The sequence below is a fragment of the Ammospiza nelsoni genome, chromosome 30 (genome assembly GCF_027579445.1).
Source record: "Ammospiza nelsoni isolate bAmmNel1 chromosome 30, bAmmNel1.pri, whole genome shotgun sequence".
NCBI classification, from domain to species: domain Eukaryota; kingdom Metazoa; phylum Chordata; class Aves; order Passeriformes; family Passerellidae; genus Ammospiza; species Ammospiza nelsoni.
The window spans coordinates 421,126-439,853 of NC_080662.1; the positions used below are offsets into that span (position 1 = coordinate 421,126).

Consider the following 18,728-nt stretch of genomic DNA (forward strand, 5'->3'; position numbering starts at 1 on the left):
GTGAGCTCCAGGGTGACCCCACAACAACAAACGGCCCTGAAATAACAAATAAACCCCACAACCCACAGAACCCCCCCTGGGCACACCCTGGGCACACCTGGCCTGGGCCCCAGTGCCACCAACCTGGGCTGGGCACAGGAGGGGACGCAGAGGGGGCCCTGGGGACACGATGGCACCTGAGCAGGGGACACGGTGGCACCTGGGAGAGGCCTGGCAGCCGGTGTCACTGCAGGGGCCACCCCTCCTGGGCCGCTGCAGGGCACGGGTGGCAAGGTGACACTCGGGGACCCAGGGGCCGCGTCACCCCCCCCCCCCACCCCCCGCCGTGCCTCAGTTTCCCCGAGCAGCGAAGGACACGGAGCCTCGCAGCACCTTTATTGACACCGGGGGACAGCGGCGGTCCCGGGGGGCGGCACAGGGCCCGGGGGAGGGCGGCAGTGCCCGGGGCCGTGCCCGCGGCGTCACCCCGTGCCCCGGCGCTTGCTGAGCTCGTCCTGCACGCGCTGGCACAGGGCCCTGCGCAGGGGGGGCTCCAGGGGGCTGTGGGCACACACGCGCCGCGTCACCTCCTCCGCGCTGTCCCCCTGCGGGCGGCACCGTGTCACCCGTGTCACCCGTGCCGCCCGTGTCACCCGTGTCACCCGTGCCTCCCATGCAACCCGTGTCACCCGTGCCGCCCGTGCCGCCCGTGCCGCCCGTGCCGCCCGTGTCACCCGTGTCACCCGTGCCACCCGTGCCGCCCGTGTCACCCGTGCCTCCCATGCAACCCGTGTCACCCGTGCCACCCGTGCCTCCCATGCAACCCGTGTCACCCGTGCCGCCCGTGCCGCCCGTGCCGCCCGTGCCGCCCGTGTCACCCGTGTCACCCGTGTCACCCGTGCCGCCCGTGCCGCCCGTGTCACCCGTGCCTCCCATGCAACCCGTGTCACCCGTGCCACCCGTGCCTCCCATGCAACCCGTGTCACCCGTGCCGCCCGTGCCGCCCGTGTCACCCAGGTCACCCGTGCCACCCGTGCCAGCCGTGCCTCCCGTGCAACCCGTGTCACCCGTGTCACCCATGTCACCCGTGTCAGCCGTGCCACCCGTGTCACCCGTGCCACCCGGTAAAGGAGCCTGCCCGGCTCCGGGGAGCCCACGGGGTGACCCCACTGTTGCAGGGATCCCCGTGGGGCACCCCCGCTGTGCCATGGGCACCCCCATCCCGGCACCCCCCGCTCCCCGTCCCCGGTCCCGTCCCCGGTGCCGCACCTGGTGCACGATCACGGCCGTCACCCGCCCGTCGTCCCCCTCGTACTCGAGGCAGAAGAGCCGCGGCCCCCGCGCCGGTTCCGGGGCGGCCCCGCTGCCCTCGGCGGGGGAACCCGCGCTGGCATCGCCCCCGGGCCCGCCTGCGGCACCGGCACCGCCTCAGCGGGGACACCGGCACCGCCGGGGCTCCAAACCCCGGGAACCCCCAATCCCCGGGGTCCCCATCCCCACCCTCGGTCCCCCCGGTTCCTCCGGTCCCCCCCGGTTTCCCCCGGTTCACTCGGTCCCCCCGGTCCCCCCGGTATCCCCGATCCCCGCTCACCGCCCCGGTGCGGCCGGTACACCTGCTGGTCGGGCCCCCGTTCCCCCCCGGTCCCCCCGGTTCCCGATCCCCGCTCACCGCCCCGGTGCGGCCGGTACACCTGCTGGTCGGGCCGCCGGGGCCGCGCCGGGCCCGGTGTCAGCCTCGTCCGCGCTCGGCCCCGCGCCTGCCGCACCGCACGGTCGTACGCGTCCCTGGCACCGGCGGGACAGCGGGGTTAGCGGGTGAGGGGAACCGGGAGCACCGGGGATGGGGGCCCCGGGAGGGCCGCGCCGGTGCCGGTACCTGGCGAGTTGGTTGCGGCGGATGTGACGCACGAAGCCGTGGCTCATGTCCAGCCGTCCCCCCGGCCGGCAGCGCCAGCCCGGGGCCGCCGCTGTGGCGGGCGCCGCTTCCATGCCCGTACCGGCGGCGGGCTCGGTACCGGGGCGCGGCGCCTTTAAGAGCCCCGCGGGCCCGGCCGCGGCCGCCAGGGGGCGCCGCAGCGCGCAGGCGCGGTACCGCCTCTTCCCGGAGCGGCGGCCGCGCGTGCTCGGCGCACAGCTGACGTTTTTACCCCGCGCCGCGCATGCGCACAGCGCACAGCGGCGGCGCCATGTCGAGCCGCGGGCGGCGGGACCGGGAGTCCCGGGAGCCCCGGGAGCAGCGCGGGGCCGGCACCGCCCGCGCCTCCTCCCGCAGCCGCCGCGACGCCGACGGAGAGCGCTCGCGGGGCCGGCGGGACTCGGAGCGGGAGCGCGCGCGGCGGGAGGCGGCGGAGGCGCTGCCGGTGGATCTCGCGCGCGTCAAGCGAGAACCGGGCACCGGCACCGGCACCGGGAGCAGCGTCTGGGGGGGCTCCGGTATTGCCGGGCCCGCCGCGCCCGTGCGGGTGAAGAGGGAGCGGGAGCCGGATGGAGACTCCGACCCTGAGCCCGAGCCCGCCGGTGGGGACCGGGGCGAACGGGTGGGACCGGAGGGCTGAGGGGACACGGGGTGCGAGGGGACATTGCGGGTGTCTGGGGGCGCTCTGGGATGGCAGTGGGGTGTCTGTGGGGGGTTCTGGGACCGGAGGTCACCACGGTCGCTGGTCCTGAGCTCAGCTCTGGGCAGGGTTTGGAGGCACTGGGGGGATCTGGAGCTCAGCCCCAGGGAAATGTCACAGAGGGGGGTTTGGGGGGGATCATCCTCACGTTTTCGGGGTCCTGCGCCCCCCTTTTCACACCCTCCCTTCCTCCCCAGTGCGTTATGGGCGCTTCGACCCCGAGGACCAGCGCAGCCGGCACTGCCCCTACCTGGACACCATCAACAAGTGGGTGCCGGGGCTGCTTTGGGGAGCCCCCGCGGCCCCCCAGCCCCCTGACGGCGCTGTCCCCCCAGGAGCGTGCTGGACTTCGACTTCGAGAAGCTCTGCTCCATCTCCCTGTCCCACATCAACGTCTACGCCTGCCTCGTCTGTGGGAAATACTTCCAGGGTGAGGGACAAACTCTCTGCGGCTGCTGGGGACAGCAGGGACAGCGGGGACACCACCGGGGACACCCCGGTGCCATCCCCGGTGCCCGGTGCTGTGCCCGGTGCCATGGCGGTGCCCGTGTCCCCTCAGGCCGCGGGCTGAAGTCGCACGCCTACATCCACAGCGTGCAGCTGAGCCACCACGTGTTCCTCAACCTGCACACGCTCAAGTTCTACTGCCTGCCCGACAACTACGAGATCATCGACTCCTCCCTCGAGGACATCACGGTGCGGCCCGGGGCGCGCCCGAGACGGGGCGTTGGGGTGGGGCCCGAGGGGTTCGGGTGAGGGTCTCCCCGTCTCTGAGGGCTCCGTGTGCCCCCGCAGTACGTGCTGAAGCCCACGTTCACGGCCCAGCACATCGCCCACCTGGACAAGCAGGCCAAGCTGTCGCGGGCCTACGACGGCACCACGTACCTGCCCGGCATCGTGGGGCTCAACAACATCAAGGCCAACGACTACGCCAACGCCGTGCTCCAGGTGACAGCCCGGTCACACGCGGGGTCCCCGCCGTGGGGCTGCCGGGGCTCATCCCCAGCTCCGTCCCTTTCCAGCTCTGCCTTTTCTGGGATTCCCCAAACCCCCCCGGCTCCCCTCCCGTGGGGGTCCCAGGGCTGAAGCCCCCCTGCTGTGCCCCCAGGCCCTGTCCAACGTGCCCCCCCTGAGGAATTACTTCCTGGAGGAGGAGAACTACCGGCGCATCCAGCGCCCGCCCGGGGACATCATGTTCCTGCTGGTGCAGCGCTTCGGGGAGCTCATGAGGAAGCTCTGGAACCCGCGCAACTTCAAGGCCCACGTGTCCCCCCACGAGATGCTGCAGGCCGTGGTGCTCTGCAGCAAGAAGAACTTCCAGATCACCAAGCAGGGTGAGGGCGGGCTCCTGGGGGCGTGCAGGGCTGGGGGGCAGTGCTGCGTTTGGGGTACAGGGCTGGGTCTGGGGTCTCTGGGCTCGGGGCAGACCCAGCAGGCTCCAGGCCCAGCTCCGGCCGTGCCGTTGCAGGGGATGGGGTGGAGTTCCTGTCCTGGTTCCTGAACGCGCTGCACGCCGCGCTGGGCGGCACCAAGAGGAAGAAGAAGAGTGAGTGGGGGGAGTTCTGGGGGGCCCTGGGGGCGGCAGTGCCCCCTCTGAGCCCCCCTTGTGCCCACAGCCATCGTCACCGACGTGTTCCAGGGCTCCATGCGCATCTTCACCAAGAAGCTGCCACACCCTGACCTGGTGGGACTGGGGGGGAATGGGGGGTCTGGGGGTGCAGTGGGAATGGCAGGGTCAGAAAATGGGGTGTCGGGGTCAGAGAAAGGGGTGTCAGGGTCAGAGAAAGGGGTGTCAGGGTCAGAAAATGGGGTGTCAGGGTCAGAGAAAGGGGTGTCAGGGTCAGAGAAAGGGGTGTCAGGGTCAGAGAAAGGGGTGTCGGGTCAGATGGGGGGTGGTAGGGGCTGGTTTGGGAGTGGTGGGGATATGACACGGGTCTGGGTCAAACGAGGAGTGTGATGGGGTTAAGTGAAGGATGGGGCAGGGGGGTGTTGGGGTATGGTGGGGGTCTTTGGGTACAACAAAGGGGTTTTAGGTGGGGGTCAAAATACAAATGAGTGGTGGGAAGGTCCAGTGGGGCTGATGGATCCAGGGGGGGGGTTTGGGTCCAGTGGTGGGTGATGGATCCGGTTGGGGTGTGATGGATCCTGCAGGGCTGATGTGTCCAGGGGGAATGTGGGGTCCAGGAGGCTGATGTGCCCCTCTGGGCTGCCCTGTGCCCCCCTGGGCTGCCCTGTGCCCCTCGGGTGCCCCAGCCCGCCGAGGAGAAGGCGCAGCTGCTGCAGAACAGCGAGTACCAGGAGCGCATGGTGGAGTCCACGTTCCTGTACCTGACCCTGGACCTGCCCACGGCGCCGCTCTACAAGGATGAGAAGGAGCAGCTGATCATCCCCCAGGTGCCCCTGTTCAGCATCCTGGCCAAGTTCAACGGCAGCACCGAGAAGGAGTACAAGACCTACAAGGAGAACTTCCTGAAGCGCTTCCAGCTGACGCGCCTGCCGCCCTACCTCATCTTCTGCATCAAGCGCTTCACCAAGAACAACTTCTTCGTGGAGAAGAACCCCACCATCGTCAACTTCCCCATCACGTGAGCCCCGGGCAGGGGGCTGGGGGCTGCTGGGGAGGGTTAAAAGGCTCCAAGAGGAGATTTGGGGTATCTGGGGGGGGGTTGAAGGCAGCTCTAGGGGGTTTCAAATGCCTGTGAGGTGCTGGAAGTATCTAGAGGGGCTTTGGGAGCACCTGGGCCAGGGGAGTGGAAGCGTCCAGGGGTTTGAAGGTGTCCAGGGTGGTGTGTGGGTGTCTGGGGGGGCTTTGTAGGCGTGCAGGTGGGCTTTGGGTGGTTTTTGGGCATCAGAAGGGGTTTGAAGGCACCTGGGGGCGTCGGGGAGTTTGGGAGGGGGATGTGGATCCGTGAAGGGTGTGCTGGGGGTCCGGGGGCGCTGCAGCAGCCCAGGAGGGGCAGCACACCCGCGGGGGGCCTGAGGGTGCTGTGGGTGCCCAGGAACGTGGACCTGCGCGAGTACCTGTCCGAGGAGGTGCAGGCCGCGCACTCGCACACCACCTACGACCTCATCGCCAACATCGTGCACGACGGGAAGCCCTCGGAGGGCTCCTACCGCATCCACGTCCTGCACCACGTGAGTGTCCCCTCCCGGGGGGCTGGGGGGGCCCCGGGACCCCCCGAGTCACCCCGACCCCTCCCGGCTCCTGGCAGGGCACGGGCAAGTGGTACGAGCTGCAGGACCTGCAGGTGACCGACATCCTGCCCCAGATGATCACCCTGTCCGAGGCCTACATCCAGGTGAGGGGGACAGGGGGGACCCCCAGAATGTGCTGTGACACGCCCTCAATGTCCCCTGACACCCCTGAATGTGTCCTGTGCCCCCCAAACCCCTCCTGCTCCCTGCAGATCTGGAAGCGACGCGAGGAGGACGAGACAAATCAACAGCAAGGAGCCTGAGAGCCTTGGGGACACCCAGAACCCCCTTGGGGACACCCAGAACCCCCCTGGGGACACCCAAAACCCCCTTGGGGACACCTAAAACCCCATTGAGGACACCCAGAATCCCCCTGGGGACACCCAGAACCCCCCTGGGGACACCTAAAACCCCCTTGGGGACCCCCAGAAACCCGCTTGGGGACACCCAGAACCCCATTGAGGACACCCAGAACCCCCCTGGGGACACCCAAAACCCTTTGGGGACACCCAGAAACCCGCTTGGGCCACCCAGAAACCCCCTGGGGACACCCAAACCCCCCCTGGGGACACCCAGAACCCCCCTGGGGACACCCAGAAACCCCCTGGGGACACCCAAACCCCCCTGGGGACACCCAAAACCCCCCTGAGGACACCCAGACCCCCTTGGGGACACCCCCAGTCGCCCCTGCAGGTGTGTGCATCCCAGTAAATGCCACCCATTATTTTTGTAACTCATTTTCACCTCTTCTCTTCTTTGGGTGTGGGGGGGTTTGTGGTTTCTGCTGCTTCCCCAGCACCCCATGAGCCCCCATTGGGCCCCCAAAACCCCCGAACACTCAGGCAGAGCTGCATCCAAGCTTTATTGGGGAAAGCTGGGGGGTCCTGGTGCCCCCCTAGAGCCAGACGTGGTCCTTGCAGTGCTGCACGGCCTGCGGGGGGCCCGGGGGTCAGTGGGGGTGCAGGGGGTGGCAGCCCCCCGTGTCCCCCGTGTCCCCCCTGTCCCCACTCACCTGGCAGCGCCGCGCCGCCTCCGGGCCCGAGCACCAGAAGATGGGGCCCAGGGCACAGGGGCCCAGGGACAGGGACAGCGCGGGGACAGTGGCGTTCTTGGGGTGCTGTGGGGGACACGGCCATGAGGGGCTGCCCCGAGGGTGGGGGCACCCCCAGGAGCCCTCCCCAGGCTGTGCCCTGTGCGCGCTGGCACTGTCCTCTGCAGGGAGGGTGGCACTGCCTGGGGAGCGCCGTGTGTCCCCGGGGGTGACAGGACAAGCCAGGCTGTGTCCCCAAGGGCTGTGACAGCCCAGGACGTGTCCCCAAGGGCTGTGGCACCCAGGCTGTGTCCCCAAGGGCTGTGACAGCCCAGGCTGTGTCCCCAAGGGCTGTGACAGCCCAGGATGTGTCCCCAAGGGCTGTGACACCCCAGGACGTGTCCCCAAGGACTGTGACAGCCCAGGACGTGTCCCCAAGGGCTGTGACAGCCCAGGATGTGTCCCCAAGGGCTGTGACACCCCAGGACGTGTCCCCAAGGGCTGTGGCACCCAGGCTGTGTCCCCAAGGGCTGTGACAGCCCAGGATGTGTCCCCAAGGGCTGTGACAGCCCAGGATGTGTCCCCAAGGGCTGTGACACTCAGGATGTGTCCCCAAGGGCTGTGACACTCCCGGACGTGTCCCCTCAGTGCTGTGCCACCCTGGGCTGTCCTGTTCCCTCCTGGGGCCCGTGCCCCCCGTGTCCCCCTCACCTCGTCCCCGACACAGTCTGCCAGCCGCACCACGATGGCCTCCAGCACCCGGGGCGGTGGCAGCGTCCCCTCGTCCCCGCCGTCCCCGCCGTCGCCGTCGCCGCTGCAGGCCAGGAAGAGGCGGCAGAGCAGGCGCGGCCCCAGGCGGCCCAGCAGCCCCTCGAGGGCCAGCGCCGCGTAGCGCTCGGCCAGGCACTGGCACGCCCCGGCCACGGGCAGCGGCAGCGCCCGGCACAGCCCGGCCACGGCCGCCGCCACCGAGCGCACCGGCACCGCCGCCTCGGCCCGCGCCACCAGCGAGCGGCACAGCCAGCAGCGCGGCAGCGGCAGCGACAGCGGGGACAGCGCCGGGCCCTGCGGGACAGGGGACACTGAGGGGACACTGCAGGGGACAGGGGACAATACAGCCAGAGGGGACACTGCCGGGGACAGCCCGGAGCCTTGCGGGACAGGGGACACTGCATGGGAGAGGGGACACTGCAGGGGACAGGGGACACTAAGGGGACACTGCACAGGTACAGGGGACACTGCAGGGGACAGGGGACACTGCACAGGGACAGGGGACACTGCACCCACTGTGGGCACTCTGTGCCTGTGCCCCCCTGCTGTCCCCGTGTCCCCGTACCTGCAGGTGGCTGCCAGGCCCCTCGAGGACGGGCACAACCCCGGGCTCTCCAAGACACAGGGTCAGCTTGGCACAGACACTCCAGGAGTCCTGCGTGGCACACAGTGTGACCCTGCTGTCCCCAAACCCCCGGTGGCCCTGAGTGCCGCGCTGTGTCCGCTGCCCCCGCGCCCCCAGAGCCCCTCCCGTGTGCCCCGGTGGCACTCACGAGGTGCTGCATGTTCTGGAGGAAGTGATGGACAAGGTCATTAACCACCTTCTTGCACAGGCTCTCCACCAGAGGCATATGGGGGCACGCCAACCCCACCAAGTGATCCAACACCACCTGCACCAGGGCACCGACAGGGACAGGGACAGGCACAGAGACAGGGACAGGGACAGTGAAAGCCACAGTGACACCCACAGTGACACCCACAGTGACAGCCACAGTGACAGCCACCACCGCCGTGCTCACCACCACCACACCCCAGCCACAGCCGTCACCGCTGCTGCCCATGGGTGCCACCTGTGGCCATGGCACACACAATGGCACCAACCCTGTCACCTCAGCGCCGTGGCACCCGGCGGGACACGCATGGTGGCATCTGGGACCGTGGCACTCTCAGTGGCAGCCACCACCTCATCGGCCACAGTGGCACCTCCCTGTGCCCAGTGGCACTTGCTGGCACCCACTGTGACACCCGGTGGCACCTGTGCCTGTGGCCCCCATGGTGACACCCCCAGTGTCACTTGTCCCCACCCCAGTGGCACCTCCACGGCCGACACGCTGGAGATGTGGCGCAGTGAGTCCAAGAGCTGCTGGCACACGGCACAGGCGTCCTGCAGGAGAGGACAGGGGGACATGGAGACACGGGGACACAGGGACACGGGGGTCTGGGACATTGGGACACAGGGACACGGGGACACTGGGGTCTGGGACATTGGGAATGGCCACAGAGGAGGACAGGGACGTGGGGAACATGAGGACATGGGGGTGTGGTGGCACAGGGATGTTGGGAGCGGGGACACAGGGGCGTGGGGGAATGGGGACACGGGGACCGAGGGGAATGGGGACATGGGGACATGGGGGGTGGCTGTGGACTCGTTGGTGTGGGAGCACGGTGGGAGGACTGGGGCCCCTCTGGAGGTCTGGGGACATTCGGGGAGGGGACACAGGGACGGAGGGAGGGCTGGAGGGACACGGGGGGGGTCTCTCACCAGGTCGGGGGCGTCTCTCAGCGCCTCGAGGGGTCCCTGGCCCAGGCGGGGGCAGCGCCCCAGGGCCCCGCAGCGCAGCGCCGTCACCCAGTCCTGGCACCAGGCAGAGGGGGGCACCCCGCAGCCCCCCCCCCGGCGCCCCCAAACCTGCGGCCACGGTCAGCACCCGGCCAGGGGGGCCTGGCAGCCCAGGACCCCCCCAGTGCAGCCCCCAAAGCCCCCCCACCCCACACCAGCGCTTATGGGGGGACCCCTCAGTGAACCCTCCCCATCCAGCACCCATCCCGGGGGGCTCTGGCACCGTGAGCCCACCTCCGAGCACAGAGCACCCCCAGACCCACCCCTGCCCTCCTGGGGGGACCCGGGGGGAAGGGGCCCCCCAGTGACACCCCCGTACCCATCCCACACCCCAAGAGGGCTCCAGACCCCCACCCAAGGGCCCCCTGCCCCCTTTGCCAGGGTCTGCGCCCCCGTCCCTTCAGCGCAGGGTCCGTGAGAGGGGTGCCCGGCTTTGGGAGCACCTGGCTCTGGGGGCGCCCCAGGTGCGGGGGGCACGGGCCCTACCTGGGCTGCTCCCGAGCAGGGCGAGGAGCAGCGGCAGTGCCGGGGCCATGGCTGGGGACAGCACGGGGACAGCGCTGGCACGGCCGAGCCCGCGGCCTCTTAAAGCCCCCGGGGCGGGCGGGACGGCGCCAGCTCACGGGGACAGGTGTGTCACACCCACGGGGACACCGCGGGGCCGCCACCCCCGCCCCGCCGCTCCGCGCTGGCCCCGAGCCCGGGTCCCCTCTCAAGGGCCCCGTGTGCCCGGCAGGGACCCCCTGTAATGTCCCCGCGTCCCCACCGCGTCCCCAGGGCTGTCCCTGAGCTCCCTGTTGGGGTCCACACCGGGCTCCCCATGTCCCCACACCCCCGTGTCCCCCGTGTCCCTCATGTCCCCCATGTCCCTCGTGTCCCCCATATCCCTCGTGTCCCCCATGTCCCCCGTGTCCCCCCCAGCCCTGCCCCTCTCCCAGCCCTGTGCCACCCCCTCCCTGTGCCCCCTGTCCCCTCCCTGTCCCTTCCCGGCAGGTCCCTCCCCGGTCCCCCCTTGACCCCACTTGTCCCTCGAGAGCCCTCAGGGCAGGTGTGGCCCCAGGGGTGGGGCACCTGGCCCAGGTGAGGCTCTGGGATGGCTCCAGGTGCCCTCTGTCACCCTGTGCCCCCCCCGTGTCCCTCTGTCCCCCCCCGTGTCCCTCTGTCACCCCAGTGCCACCCTGTCCTTGTGCCACCCCCGGTCCTTGTGCCACCACCCTCGGTGTCCCCTCCCTTCCCGCAGCAATCCCGGCTCTTTCGTAACCAAATAATTTATTTCCTAACAATCAAACAAGACAGAAATATCCATGGACACGGCAAAAAGATCTCGTAAAACACGGAATTCCTAAAAAAAAAAAAAAAAAAAAAAAAAAAACCAACAAAAAAACCCCAAACCAAAATAAAAAAAAAAACCCGAAAAAAAACCAAAAAAACCCCCAAAAAACAAAAAACCAAAACCCCAAAAAAGCCAAAAAAAAAAAAAAAAAAAAAGCCCAAAAAAAAACCCCAAAAAAACACCCAAAGGAAAAAAAAAAAAAAAAAAAAAAAGAAAAAGGAGGAAAAAAAATAAAAAGGAAAAAAGCACCATTCTATTGGCTTGCCACGGGGGTTCAGCCCTGCAGTGGGACAATATTGGGATATTTACATTTACAGCAGGAAACGGGAGCTGAGCCCGTCCCAGCTGGGCTGGAGCCACTGCTTGGGGAGAGCAGAAAGAACAGAAAAAAGGAGGGGAAAAGCACAAACAATCAGAAGTGTCCCAAAGAATAACAAAGCTCGAGTGGAGACGGGGGGTGGCTCCGCTGGACAAATCAAGGATGAAAAGAAAAGGACATTTTGGTGCTTCCTGGGAGCTGGTGGTTTGGGATCTGCATTCCAAGAGGAAAAATAAAGGAAAACCAGCCCCAAAAATGGGGGGGTTTGGTTCCCACCCGTCCGTGCCCCGATCCGACTCCCCCCACTCCCTGGATTATTTTTTATTTTTTATGTCACAACCTATAAAAAAGTCCTTCCTGCAGCTTATTTGATAGGAATGCTGGTGGATCAGTGAATTCCAGAGAAGGCTGGCACCACCTCGGGCACCCGGGGGGATTCCGGGCTAGTGCAGAGTTCTGGGGGTCCTGGAGCTCAGCCCCACAGTGCAAAGGGCTGGCAGGGGCAGCCTGGGCTACGAGGGGGAAAAGGGGAAAAAAGGGGACAAAAGGCATTGGGAACCCAGAAAGGCACAAAGCTGCCAAAACCCCTCATTTGTGCTGAGGCCGAACCTTCAGAATGCCCAAAACCGACCAAAAATCAACGTCTGGTACCTCTGGAAGGGCCTGCCCAGAGCTGGGATTCCCCAGCTGGAGGCAAAGCCGCCCCAGCAGCTGCTCTTCCTCTTTTCCTCTGTCTTTTCCACCTTTTTGCCTTTTCCCCCCCTCTTTTTGGCGGTGCAGGGGTTGAGCTCAGGTGCCCAGGGTCTGTGACAACGCCAGAGGGTGGAAAATTCCAGCAGCTTTGAAGGAAAATTCCTTGTGGTTTGTTTTTTTTTTTTTTTTTTTTTTTTTCCCTCTCTTATGAGCCAGCACATGGAAAAAAAGAGGCAAAATCTGGGGGATTTGGGCAACTTGTGGGGCCTGTGGGTTCCCATGTGAGACAGGAATGGGATTGGGGAAGGGAAGGGAAGGGAAGGGAAGGGAAGGGAAGGGAAGGGAAGGGAAGGGAAGGGAAGGGAAGGGAAGGAAAGGAAAGGAAAGGAAAGGAAAGGAAAGGAAAGGAAAGGAAAGGAAAGGAAAGGAAAGGAAAGGAAAGGAAAGGAAAGGAAAGGAAAGGAAAGGAAAGGAAAGGAAAGGAAAGGAAAGGAAAGGAAAGGAAAGGAAAGGAAAGGAATAAGGAGGAAAGGAACGAAAGGGGAAAGAAAAAAGGAAGGGAAGGGGAAAGGACCCAGGAAAGGGAGAAGCACCGGGGTCTCCTGCCGCCCAGCCATCCCCAGCACTCCCCGGCGCATCCGCCGCCCTGCAGCACCGGCATTTCCTGAGAGGCACCGGCAGAGGCTCCGGGCTCCGGCCCCGGGGGCTGGGGACGCCTCGGACCGGCCAGGGGCCAGGGGAAGGAGCCGCGAGCAGAGCTCTCCGCGTCTCCACAAGCCAAAAGGGGTGGGAAAGCTCCCTGCAGTGCGCTGGGACACGAACCCACACCACGGCCGGGAACCGCCCTCCCTGCGGCGGCTTCTGGAACCTTCCAGGAGCCCGGACCGAGCCCGGGCGGACGGAGCGGAGAACCCCGCGGGGTTATTGCTGAGCAGAGGCATCATCTTTGTGCTGAGGGGGTGGAGAGAGGCCCCGGCTCCCTCCGAGGTAGAGAAGCTGTCCCCGAGAGGATGGGGAGGGGATTCCGGGGTCTGCAAGGCCGTGCCACGCTCCCGGAGCGGCACAGGAGCCCAGGGCTCCGAGCCTGCCCCGGCCACAACGCTCCAGGGCTGGCGAGGCGTCCCCGAAGGTTTAGAGTCGGGCAAGGCAGCCCCGACTGACCCCAAACGCCGCTCCCGGTTCCGCGCACGGGAACTCGCAAAGCACCGGCTGCGTCCGGGATCCGCTCCCGAAAACCCTCGGCTTGTCCTGAGGATGGAGGGGACGCGGGGCGGTGACGGCCTGGGGAGGATCCAGCGCAGGCTCCTGAGGCCGCTGCTATTGCCGGGACAGTCCCGGGGGCTCCAGGGCGGGCAGAGAGGAGCCCCGGGAGAAAACGGAGCCCCGGGAGCAAACGGAGATCCGGGAGCAGAGCGGGCGGTGCAAACGGAGCCCCGGGAGCAAACGGAGCCCCGGGAGCGGGCGGGCCGGCGGGGGTTTCCGTGCAGGGAATGCTGGCGGGGTCGCTGTCGCTGTCGCTGTCGCTGTCGCTGTGCTGGCTGATGCCAGGCCAGGGAAGCGCTCCCTACACGCCCGCGGGAACCTTCCTGCCGCCCGCCTGCTTGGCCCGCGTCCCGCCGGAGCTGGCGTAGCCCTCGTCGCTGCCCAGGCTCTGCAGGCTGCCGCGCTCGTCCGAGTCGCTGGGGCTGCTGCTGCTCCAGTCCAGCTCGGCCGGGAGGTCGTCCGTGCTCTCCACGTCCACGTCCATCTCCTCTGCCGGGGACACGGGCGGCGTTGGGGCTCCGGCGGGGCCGGGGCTGCCCGCGGCCGCGCCCCGCGCCGGGCTCTCACCTTGCTCCGAGTCGGAGCGCTCGGAGGAGACGCTGGAGCCGATGCTGTCGATGCGGACCCGCTCCATGCCCAGCTTCTCCAGCTGCCGCTGCAGGTGCCGCTGCTCCCGCTGCAGCTGCTCGATCTGGTGCAGGGCTCGGCGCTCCTGGTCCTCCAGCTTCTGCGGGGAACACGGCACCCTGAGCCCGGGATTCCCTCGGGACAGGGCACCCTGAGCCCGGGATTCCCTCAGAACCACCCGGGATTCCCACCCAATTCACTCCGGCTCCCAAGGGGCTCCCATCTTCAGCATGCTTGGGATGTGGATGGAGCCGTAAGGATTCCAACCCTCCCAGTTATCCCAGCCCAGTGCTGGCTCTCTCACAGTTATCCCTGCCTGGTGTCAGGGCTCTCCCAGTCATCCCAGTCCAATTCAGAACTAGCCCAGTTATCCCCAGCCCCATCCCAGCGCTCCCGCCATCATCCCGTCATGATCCCAATGCTCTCCCCATCACCCCAGCCCCATCCCAGCGCTCTCCCAGTTACCCCAGTGCTCTCCCAGTTACCCCAGCCCCATCCCAGCCCATGCCCCATCCTGGGATGCTGCTCTGGTGCTGGATCCCGTTCTGGGCTCACCTGGATGTGGAGCCTGGCCCTGGTGAGCAGGCTGAGCGTGGTGTGCCGCCCGGCCGCCGCGCCCAGGGGCACCAGCCCCTTCAGCCTCTCCAGGCACAGCCGGAGCTGGGCTCGCCTGCAAAGGGGGGAACACAGCTGCCTCGGCTTCCCAAGGGCCATTCCCACCCCGCTGCTGGGGGAAACGGGCTGCTGGGGGCTGAACCCCACCAGGAGTCTCCCCAGCGCCTGCGGATGCCAGAAACTGGGAGAGAATGCAGCCAGGCAAAAGGAAAAGCTCCTGGATAATCCCTGCTGGCTGCTGGGGGGGATCCCAGGCAGCAAAACGCCAATGGCCTCGTGATTCTGGGTGAGAATGCCCACTTTTGGTCATTCTCCTCCATCTCAGGAGGGCTGTGTAAGAGCTGAGGCTGCCCAGGCTAACACCCAGCAGCACATCCCTTGGGAGTGCTTCCTTTCCCTATTTTTAGCAGGAACAAGGTGGTTTTGGACACAAAAGCCCCAGATCCCTGCAGGAGCACTGGCTGTTCTCCAGGAATCCTCCCTCTTCCTGCAATATCTGGGTTTTCTCTGCTTTGCCAGGTTAGGGCAGGAGGGAAGCTCCAGCTCCTGGAGGAAATCCCTTTTTCTGCTGGAAAAAAGGGATTTCCTTTTTTCCCAGTTTCCCCGTGCTCCCAGCAGGTCCCAGCCTCCCCGTGCCCATTCCCAACCCCGGGATGTAGGTCAGGTCCTTGGCAAGGGGGTGTAACACCCATCCCTGAACCGCCTGATCCCGGGCAGCTCCAAAGGGATTTTGCAAGGACCTGCTGGTCTTGTTTGGGATATGCTGGGAGGCAACAGGGATTTCCTCACCCAAAGGGCCTCGGGATGGCAACACAGCCCAAAAAAGTGGGATTTACTCGGGGTAAATCCCAAACTGCAGCTGGCTCAAAGATGAGCCTGTGAAAAGATAATTTTCCTGAACAAGCAGGGCTGTGGAGATGGAGGTGGTTCCCAACAACCAAGGACAGGGAATGCTTGCATCCTTGGTGTCCTTTATCCCCTTCCTTCCCTCCCAAGCCATCTCAGGATGGTGGAACACCCCTGGAAAAGCAATAATTGCCCCCAGCCCAGCTCCTGACACCCCCTGGCACTCACCTGTTCTTCTCCATCTCATTGTGTGTCGACCTGGAAGAGAAGGAAGGAGTTATTGACTCCTCTGGCTGATTGGGGATTAGCACTTGGGATTAACGTGTGGGAATTAGCAAAGGCTCCCTGCAAAAGCTGCACACCCCAGAGCTCCCCACCCAGACGTCGTGAGTGCCAGCAAAAGGGTCAGGAAAACCATGAAATGGGATTGTAAACCTGAGACTCCTGAGTTTTAGAGCTGGGGGTGGGATCTACAGCTCATCCCTGTCCCCCAAACCAGGAATGTCAATTGGGAAAAGCCTTCCCTCAAAAAAAGCACAGAGCAGCTCTGGAGGAGACCCCAAACACAGGAAACCCACAACAAACCCCCCTGAAGCTCCCAAATTCCACAGAGCTGGGAAAATGTGGAAAACAATCCAGGACTGGCTTTTCCTCCACTGAAATCCAGGAGGAAACCACAGTCCCAGGGAGGAGCTGCCTCCCTGCCCTGACTTCCCAACACCTCCAGGAGCTCCACTCCAGTTTGGGGAAAATGTTGTGATGTGCCTGAAAATATAAATTGGGAATAACCCAGGGGCTGTTGGGATGGGGATTTCTACTGGGATGGCCCTGGGGGACCTGGGAGGGCTGGAAAAACAAGGACGTCACCAAAGGGAAATGAGGGATGGCACCAAAGGGAAAGGCAGGGATGTCACCAAAGAGAAAATCGAGAATGTCACCAAAGGGAAAATGAGGGATGTCCCAAACAGAAAGCAGGGATGGCACAGAAGGGAAAGGCAGGGATGTCACCAAAGGGAAAATGAGGGATGTCACCAAAGGGAAAGCAGGGATGTCACCCAAAGTAAAAGCAGGGATGTCACCACCACAGCAGTGGGAGATGCTCTCCCAGGTCTCCATCCCTTCTCCAGCCTTTCCTGCTGGATCACCCTGCTCCAGGGGCTTCTGGGCCCCATCTCCCACATCCCCAGAAATGTCCCATCCCAGCAGAGACATCTCCCACCCCAGGGGGATTCTCCTGGCACGCTGGAAGGGCTCAGCTCCTGGGCAGGGCCTCCCTTCCATTCCTCCCTGGATAAATGTTTCACACCCAGCCCTTTACCAAGAGGCTGCCATGAGCTGCAGCTTTATGGGTTTGTTCCTTCATTCTAAATTATCCAAACACTTCCTGAGCACAGGTACAGACAGGGGTGAAGCTCCCATCACCTCCACAACCGCTAATTACAAATCCATCCTCTTTTCTGCCTGGATCCTTCCTGGAATGGCTCTTTTCTCTTCAGGACTTGCATTCACCATCACCAATATTTAGAGGGGAAACAAAATGAACGGACTGATGGATTTAAACTCTGGATGAATCAAACAGGGACAGAGGGGCCGGCAGCCTCACCCCGGGGCAGGAGGAGCTCCCACATCCTCTCCCCACAGAGCCGCTGGTTTGGGTTCCCAGCACTCTGAGCCTCAGCTGATCACCAGCTTTCCCTTCGGAATGTGTTGTTTTATTGCCCGAAACCCCAACGGGCGGGCCCAAAGCAAAGCAAATATCCCCAAAGCAGTGAGTCCAGGCGGGACAAACCCCCGGAGCCCGCGGGATTCCGCCCCCCGAGGGGCTCCCGAGCCCGGCCCGGCCCCGGGGCACCGGGGAGCCGCGAGCTGCCAAAGGTCGGGGCGGCGGCGCCGCGCAGGCGGGAGCGCTCCCGAGCAGGAAAAGGTGACAGGTGTGCTGCCACCAGCGCCGGCTCCTCCCTGGCACCTGGGGACGTGTCGGGATGGGGCTGCTGTGCGGGGCTGGGGACGCGGCCCGGAGCCACGAGCAGCTGCGGGGAGGGGATTGCAGGGGGCGATGAAGGCTCCGGGTGCGGGGTTCGCTCCGGAATTCAGTGCGGGTTCTGCAGCTTGGAGAAAAGGATTTAAACCAGCGGGGAGCAAGCACAGAGGGACCGGGGAGGGTCTGGGGTGACTCAGGAGGTGACAGGAGGGTCCCCGCCAGCCCTGCCCGGCTCGGTGACAGCAGCAGCTCTCCGGGCCGGTCACCCCGGGACAGGAAGGTGCCACCCACGGTGTCACACCCGCTGACAGGTGGACTTTGGTGACAGCAGAGCCGCACCCAGCGCTGTCACACACCCGGCGACAACAGGAGCTGCCCGAGCCCCCGAGCCCATGGCGGCGGGGTCTGTCACACACACCGGGGACAGGAGGGTGCCCCGGCACGGTGACACCCCCGGGACGGCCCCACCGGGGCCCGGGTTACCGGGGAACCGGCCCGGCCCGCTGCCAGCGGGGACGGGAGCCCCGGGCCCGGGGCACACCTGGGCACAGGGGGACCGGCAGGCACCGAGCAGCACCGTGACAGGAGGGTGCCCCGGGCCTGCCGCACCCCCGGTGACAGCGGCAGCGGGGCGGTGACCCCGGGCCGGCCCGGCAGCAGCGGCCTGGCCGGACACGGAGCCCCGCGGGCCCGTCCCCCCCGGAGCCAGCGGGGACACCCCGGGCCGGGCGGGGCCGCGCGGGGCCGGAGCTGCCCCGGCCGGGCCCCACAACGGCCGGGCCCCTCCGGGCCGGTCCCCCCGCCCCGCCCGGTGCCGCCGTCACCTGCCGCCGCCGCCGCTCCTCCGGGCCTTGGCGCGGCGCCGCGGGGCCTCGCCGTCCTTCCCGCCGGGCCACAGCGAGGCGTAACCGTGCTCGGCTTCTGCGGAGACACAACGGCGGGCGCGGGTCACGGCGGGGCCCGGCCGGGGGCGCCGCCGGGGGCACCGCGGGGGCGGCGCGGGGGGTACCTCGCTCCCGCCGCTCCAGGAACTCGGCGGCCTCCAGCAGCATCTGGATGCCGAGGCGGGGGGGGGGCGGCCATGGCGGGGCCGGGACGGGCCGCGACCGGCGGCGGGGGGGGAGCGGCGGCCTCTGCCCGCCCCGAGCGCCGCTCCGCCAGACCCCGCGCGCGCCACGCCCCCAGCGCCGCTCATTGGCGGAGGCTGGGACAGGCCCCGCCCGGCCCCTCCGCTGATTGGAGGATGACGGGCAGGCCCCGCCCCGCGCCTCCACGAGCGGCGGAGAGGGAGCGTGGCCGCGCCTGAGGACACGCCCCCCGCCCGCTACTATTGGACGAGAGCGCCACGCCCTCCTGCCATTGGCCCGACCCTCCCCGGCGGCGCCCCGCCCACACGACCGGCCCCGCCCCGCTGGCCGCACGCTCTGCCCTGACTCACTTCCTGCCGCTCAGCCAATGGCGAGGCCGGACGGGCGAGGGGGCGGGGCCTCGGGTACGTCGGGCAACGTAAGCACGGACAGGGACAGGGACAGAGACCCCCGGGATGGGGACAGGGACCCCCGGGATGGGGACAGGGACCACCGGACACGGACCCTCGGGATGGGGACAGGGAACCCAGGGA

The 18,728-nt window shown here is 66.4% G+C and overlaps 4 protein-coding genes across 6 annotated transcripts; 1 reads left to right on the top strand and 3 right to left on the bottom strand.

Annotated features, from left to right (window-relative positions):
* Positions 1 to 360: 360 nt before the first annotated feature.
* On the bottom strand, positions 361 to 2,031 carry C30H2orf68 (chromosome 30 C2orf68 homolog). Of its 2 annotated transcripts, none has more exons than XM_059490868.1 (4): positions 1,856 to 2,031; positions 1,571 to 1,764; positions 1,249 to 1,388; positions 361 to 584 (listed from the first exon to the last, which is right to left on the bottom strand). In XM_059490868.1, the coding sequence occupies exons 1-4, from the start codon at positions 1,966 to 1,968 to the stop codon at positions 462 to 464; spliced, it is 570 nt and encodes a 189-aa protein (XP_059346851.1). In that variant the 5' UTR covers positions 1,969 to 2,031; the 3' UTR covers positions 361 to 461. The 2 variants fall into 2 exon arrangements, with proteins under 2 accessions (XP_059346851.1, XP_059346852.1); XM_059490869.1 differs by having other exon boundaries at positions 1,649 to 1,764; positions 1,856 to 1,995.
* Positions 2,032 to 2,165: 134 nt separating this feature from the next.
* Positions 2,166 to 6,461, top strand: USP39 (ubiquitin specific peptidase 39). Of its 2 annotated transcripts, none has more exons than XM_059490804.1 (12): positions 2,166 to 2,496; positions 2,792 to 2,861; positions 2,930 to 3,024; positions 3,154 to 3,290; positions 3,390 to 3,542; positions 3,703 to 3,928; positions 4,063 to 4,140; positions 4,211 to 4,278; positions 4,848 to 5,179; positions 5,594 to 5,729; positions 5,807 to 5,893; positions 6,002 to 6,461. In XM_059490804.1, exons 1-12 carry the CDS (start codon positions 2,166 to 2,168, stop codon positions 6,050 to 6,052), a joined length of 1,764 nt encoding a protein of 587 aa, XP_059346787.1. In that variant the 3' UTR covers positions 6,053 to 6,461. The 2 variants fall into 2 exon arrangements, with proteins under 2 accessions (XP_059346787.1, XP_059346788.1); XM_059490805.1 differs by having other exon boundaries at positions 2,256 to 2,496; positions 3,188 to 3,290; positions 3,370 to 3,542.
* A 171-nt stretch (positions 6,462 to 6,632) lies between these two features.
* Positions 6,633 to 10,252, bottom strand: SFTPB (surfactant protein B). The gene is made up of 9 exons (XM_059490661.1): positions 10,073 to 10,252; positions 9,917 to 10,012; positions 9,353 to 9,499; positions 8,906 to 8,974; positions 8,364 to 8,480; positions 8,156 to 8,245; positions 7,531 to 7,884; positions 6,802 to 6,906; positions 6,633 to 6,720 (listed from the first exon to the last, which is right to left on the bottom strand). The coding sequence occupies exons 1-9, from the start codon at positions 10,250 to 10,252 to the stop codon at positions 6,685 to 6,687; spliced, it is 1,194 nt and encodes a 397-aa protein (XP_059346644.1). The 3' UTR covers positions 6,633 to 6,684.
* Positions 10,253 to 13,339: 3,087 nt separating this feature from the next.
* Positions 13,340 to 18,467, bottom strand: MXD1 (MAX dimerization protein 1). Its single transcript, XM_059490663.1, has 6 exons — positions 18,457 to 18,467; positions 18,117 to 18,409; positions 17,932 to 18,028; positions 15,355 to 15,384; positions 14,221 to 14,335; positions 13,340 to 13,765 (listed from the first exon to the last, which is right to left on the bottom strand). The coding sequence occupies exons 1-6, from the start codon at positions 18,465 to 18,467 to the stop codon at positions 13,340 to 13,342; spliced, it is 972 nt and encodes a 323-aa protein (XP_059346646.1).
* Positions 18,468 to 18,728: the final 261 nt, after the last annotated feature.

Excerpts from the sequence above, each read along its gene's own strand:
- MXD1 (XM_059490663.1), bottom strand. Across the intron at positions 18,029-18,116 it reads CCTGGAGCGGCGGGAGCGAG|AAGCCGAGCACGGTTACGCC; the intron begins GTACCCCCCGCG and ends GTGTCTCCGCAG. Across the intron at positions 14,336-15,354 it reads AATGAGATGGAGAAGAACAG|GCGAGCCCAGCTCCGGCTGT; the intron begins GTGAGTGCCAGG and ends CCCCCTTTGCAG.
- USP39 (XM_059490804.1), top strand. The coding sequence starts at position 2,166 with ATGTCGAGCCGCGGGCGGCGGGACCGGGAGTCCCGGGAGCCCCGGGAG. Across the intron at positions 4,141-4,210 it reads CACCAAGAGGAAGAAGAAGA|CCATCGTCACCGACGTGTTC; the intron begins GTGAGTGGGGGG and ends TTGTGCCCACAG. Across the intron at positions 5,730-5,806 it reads GCATCCACGTCCTGCACCAC|GGCACGGGCAAGTGGTACGA; the intron begins GTGAGTGTCCCC and ends GGCTCCTGGCAG.
- C30H2orf68 (XM_059490868.1), bottom strand. The coding sequence starts at position 1,968 with ATGGAAGCGGCGCCCGCCACAGCGGCGGCCCCGGGCTGGCGCTGCCGG. Across the intron at positions 1,389-1,570 it reads GTACCGGCCGCACCGGGGCG|GCGGGCCCGGGGGCGATGCC; the intron begins GTGAGCGGGGAT and ends CCGGTGCCGCAG. Across the intron at positions 585-1,248 it reads CGGCCGTGATCGTGCACCAG|GGGGACAGCGCGGAGGAGGT; the intron begins GTGCGGCACCGG and ends TGCCGCCCGCAG.
- SFTPB (XM_059490661.1), bottom strand. The coding sequence starts at position 10,252 with ATGGGGAGCCCGGTGTGGACCCCAACAGGGAGCTCAGGGACAGCCCTG. Across the intron at positions 8,975-9,352 it reads TGAGAGACGCCCCCGACCTG|GACGCCTGTGCCGTGTGCCA; the intron begins GTGAGAGACCCC and ends CCTCTCCTGCAG. Across the intron at positions 8,246-8,363 it reads TCCAGAACATGCAGCACCTC|GACTCCTGGAGTGTCTGTGC; the intron begins GTGAGTGCCACC and ends TGTGCCACGCAG.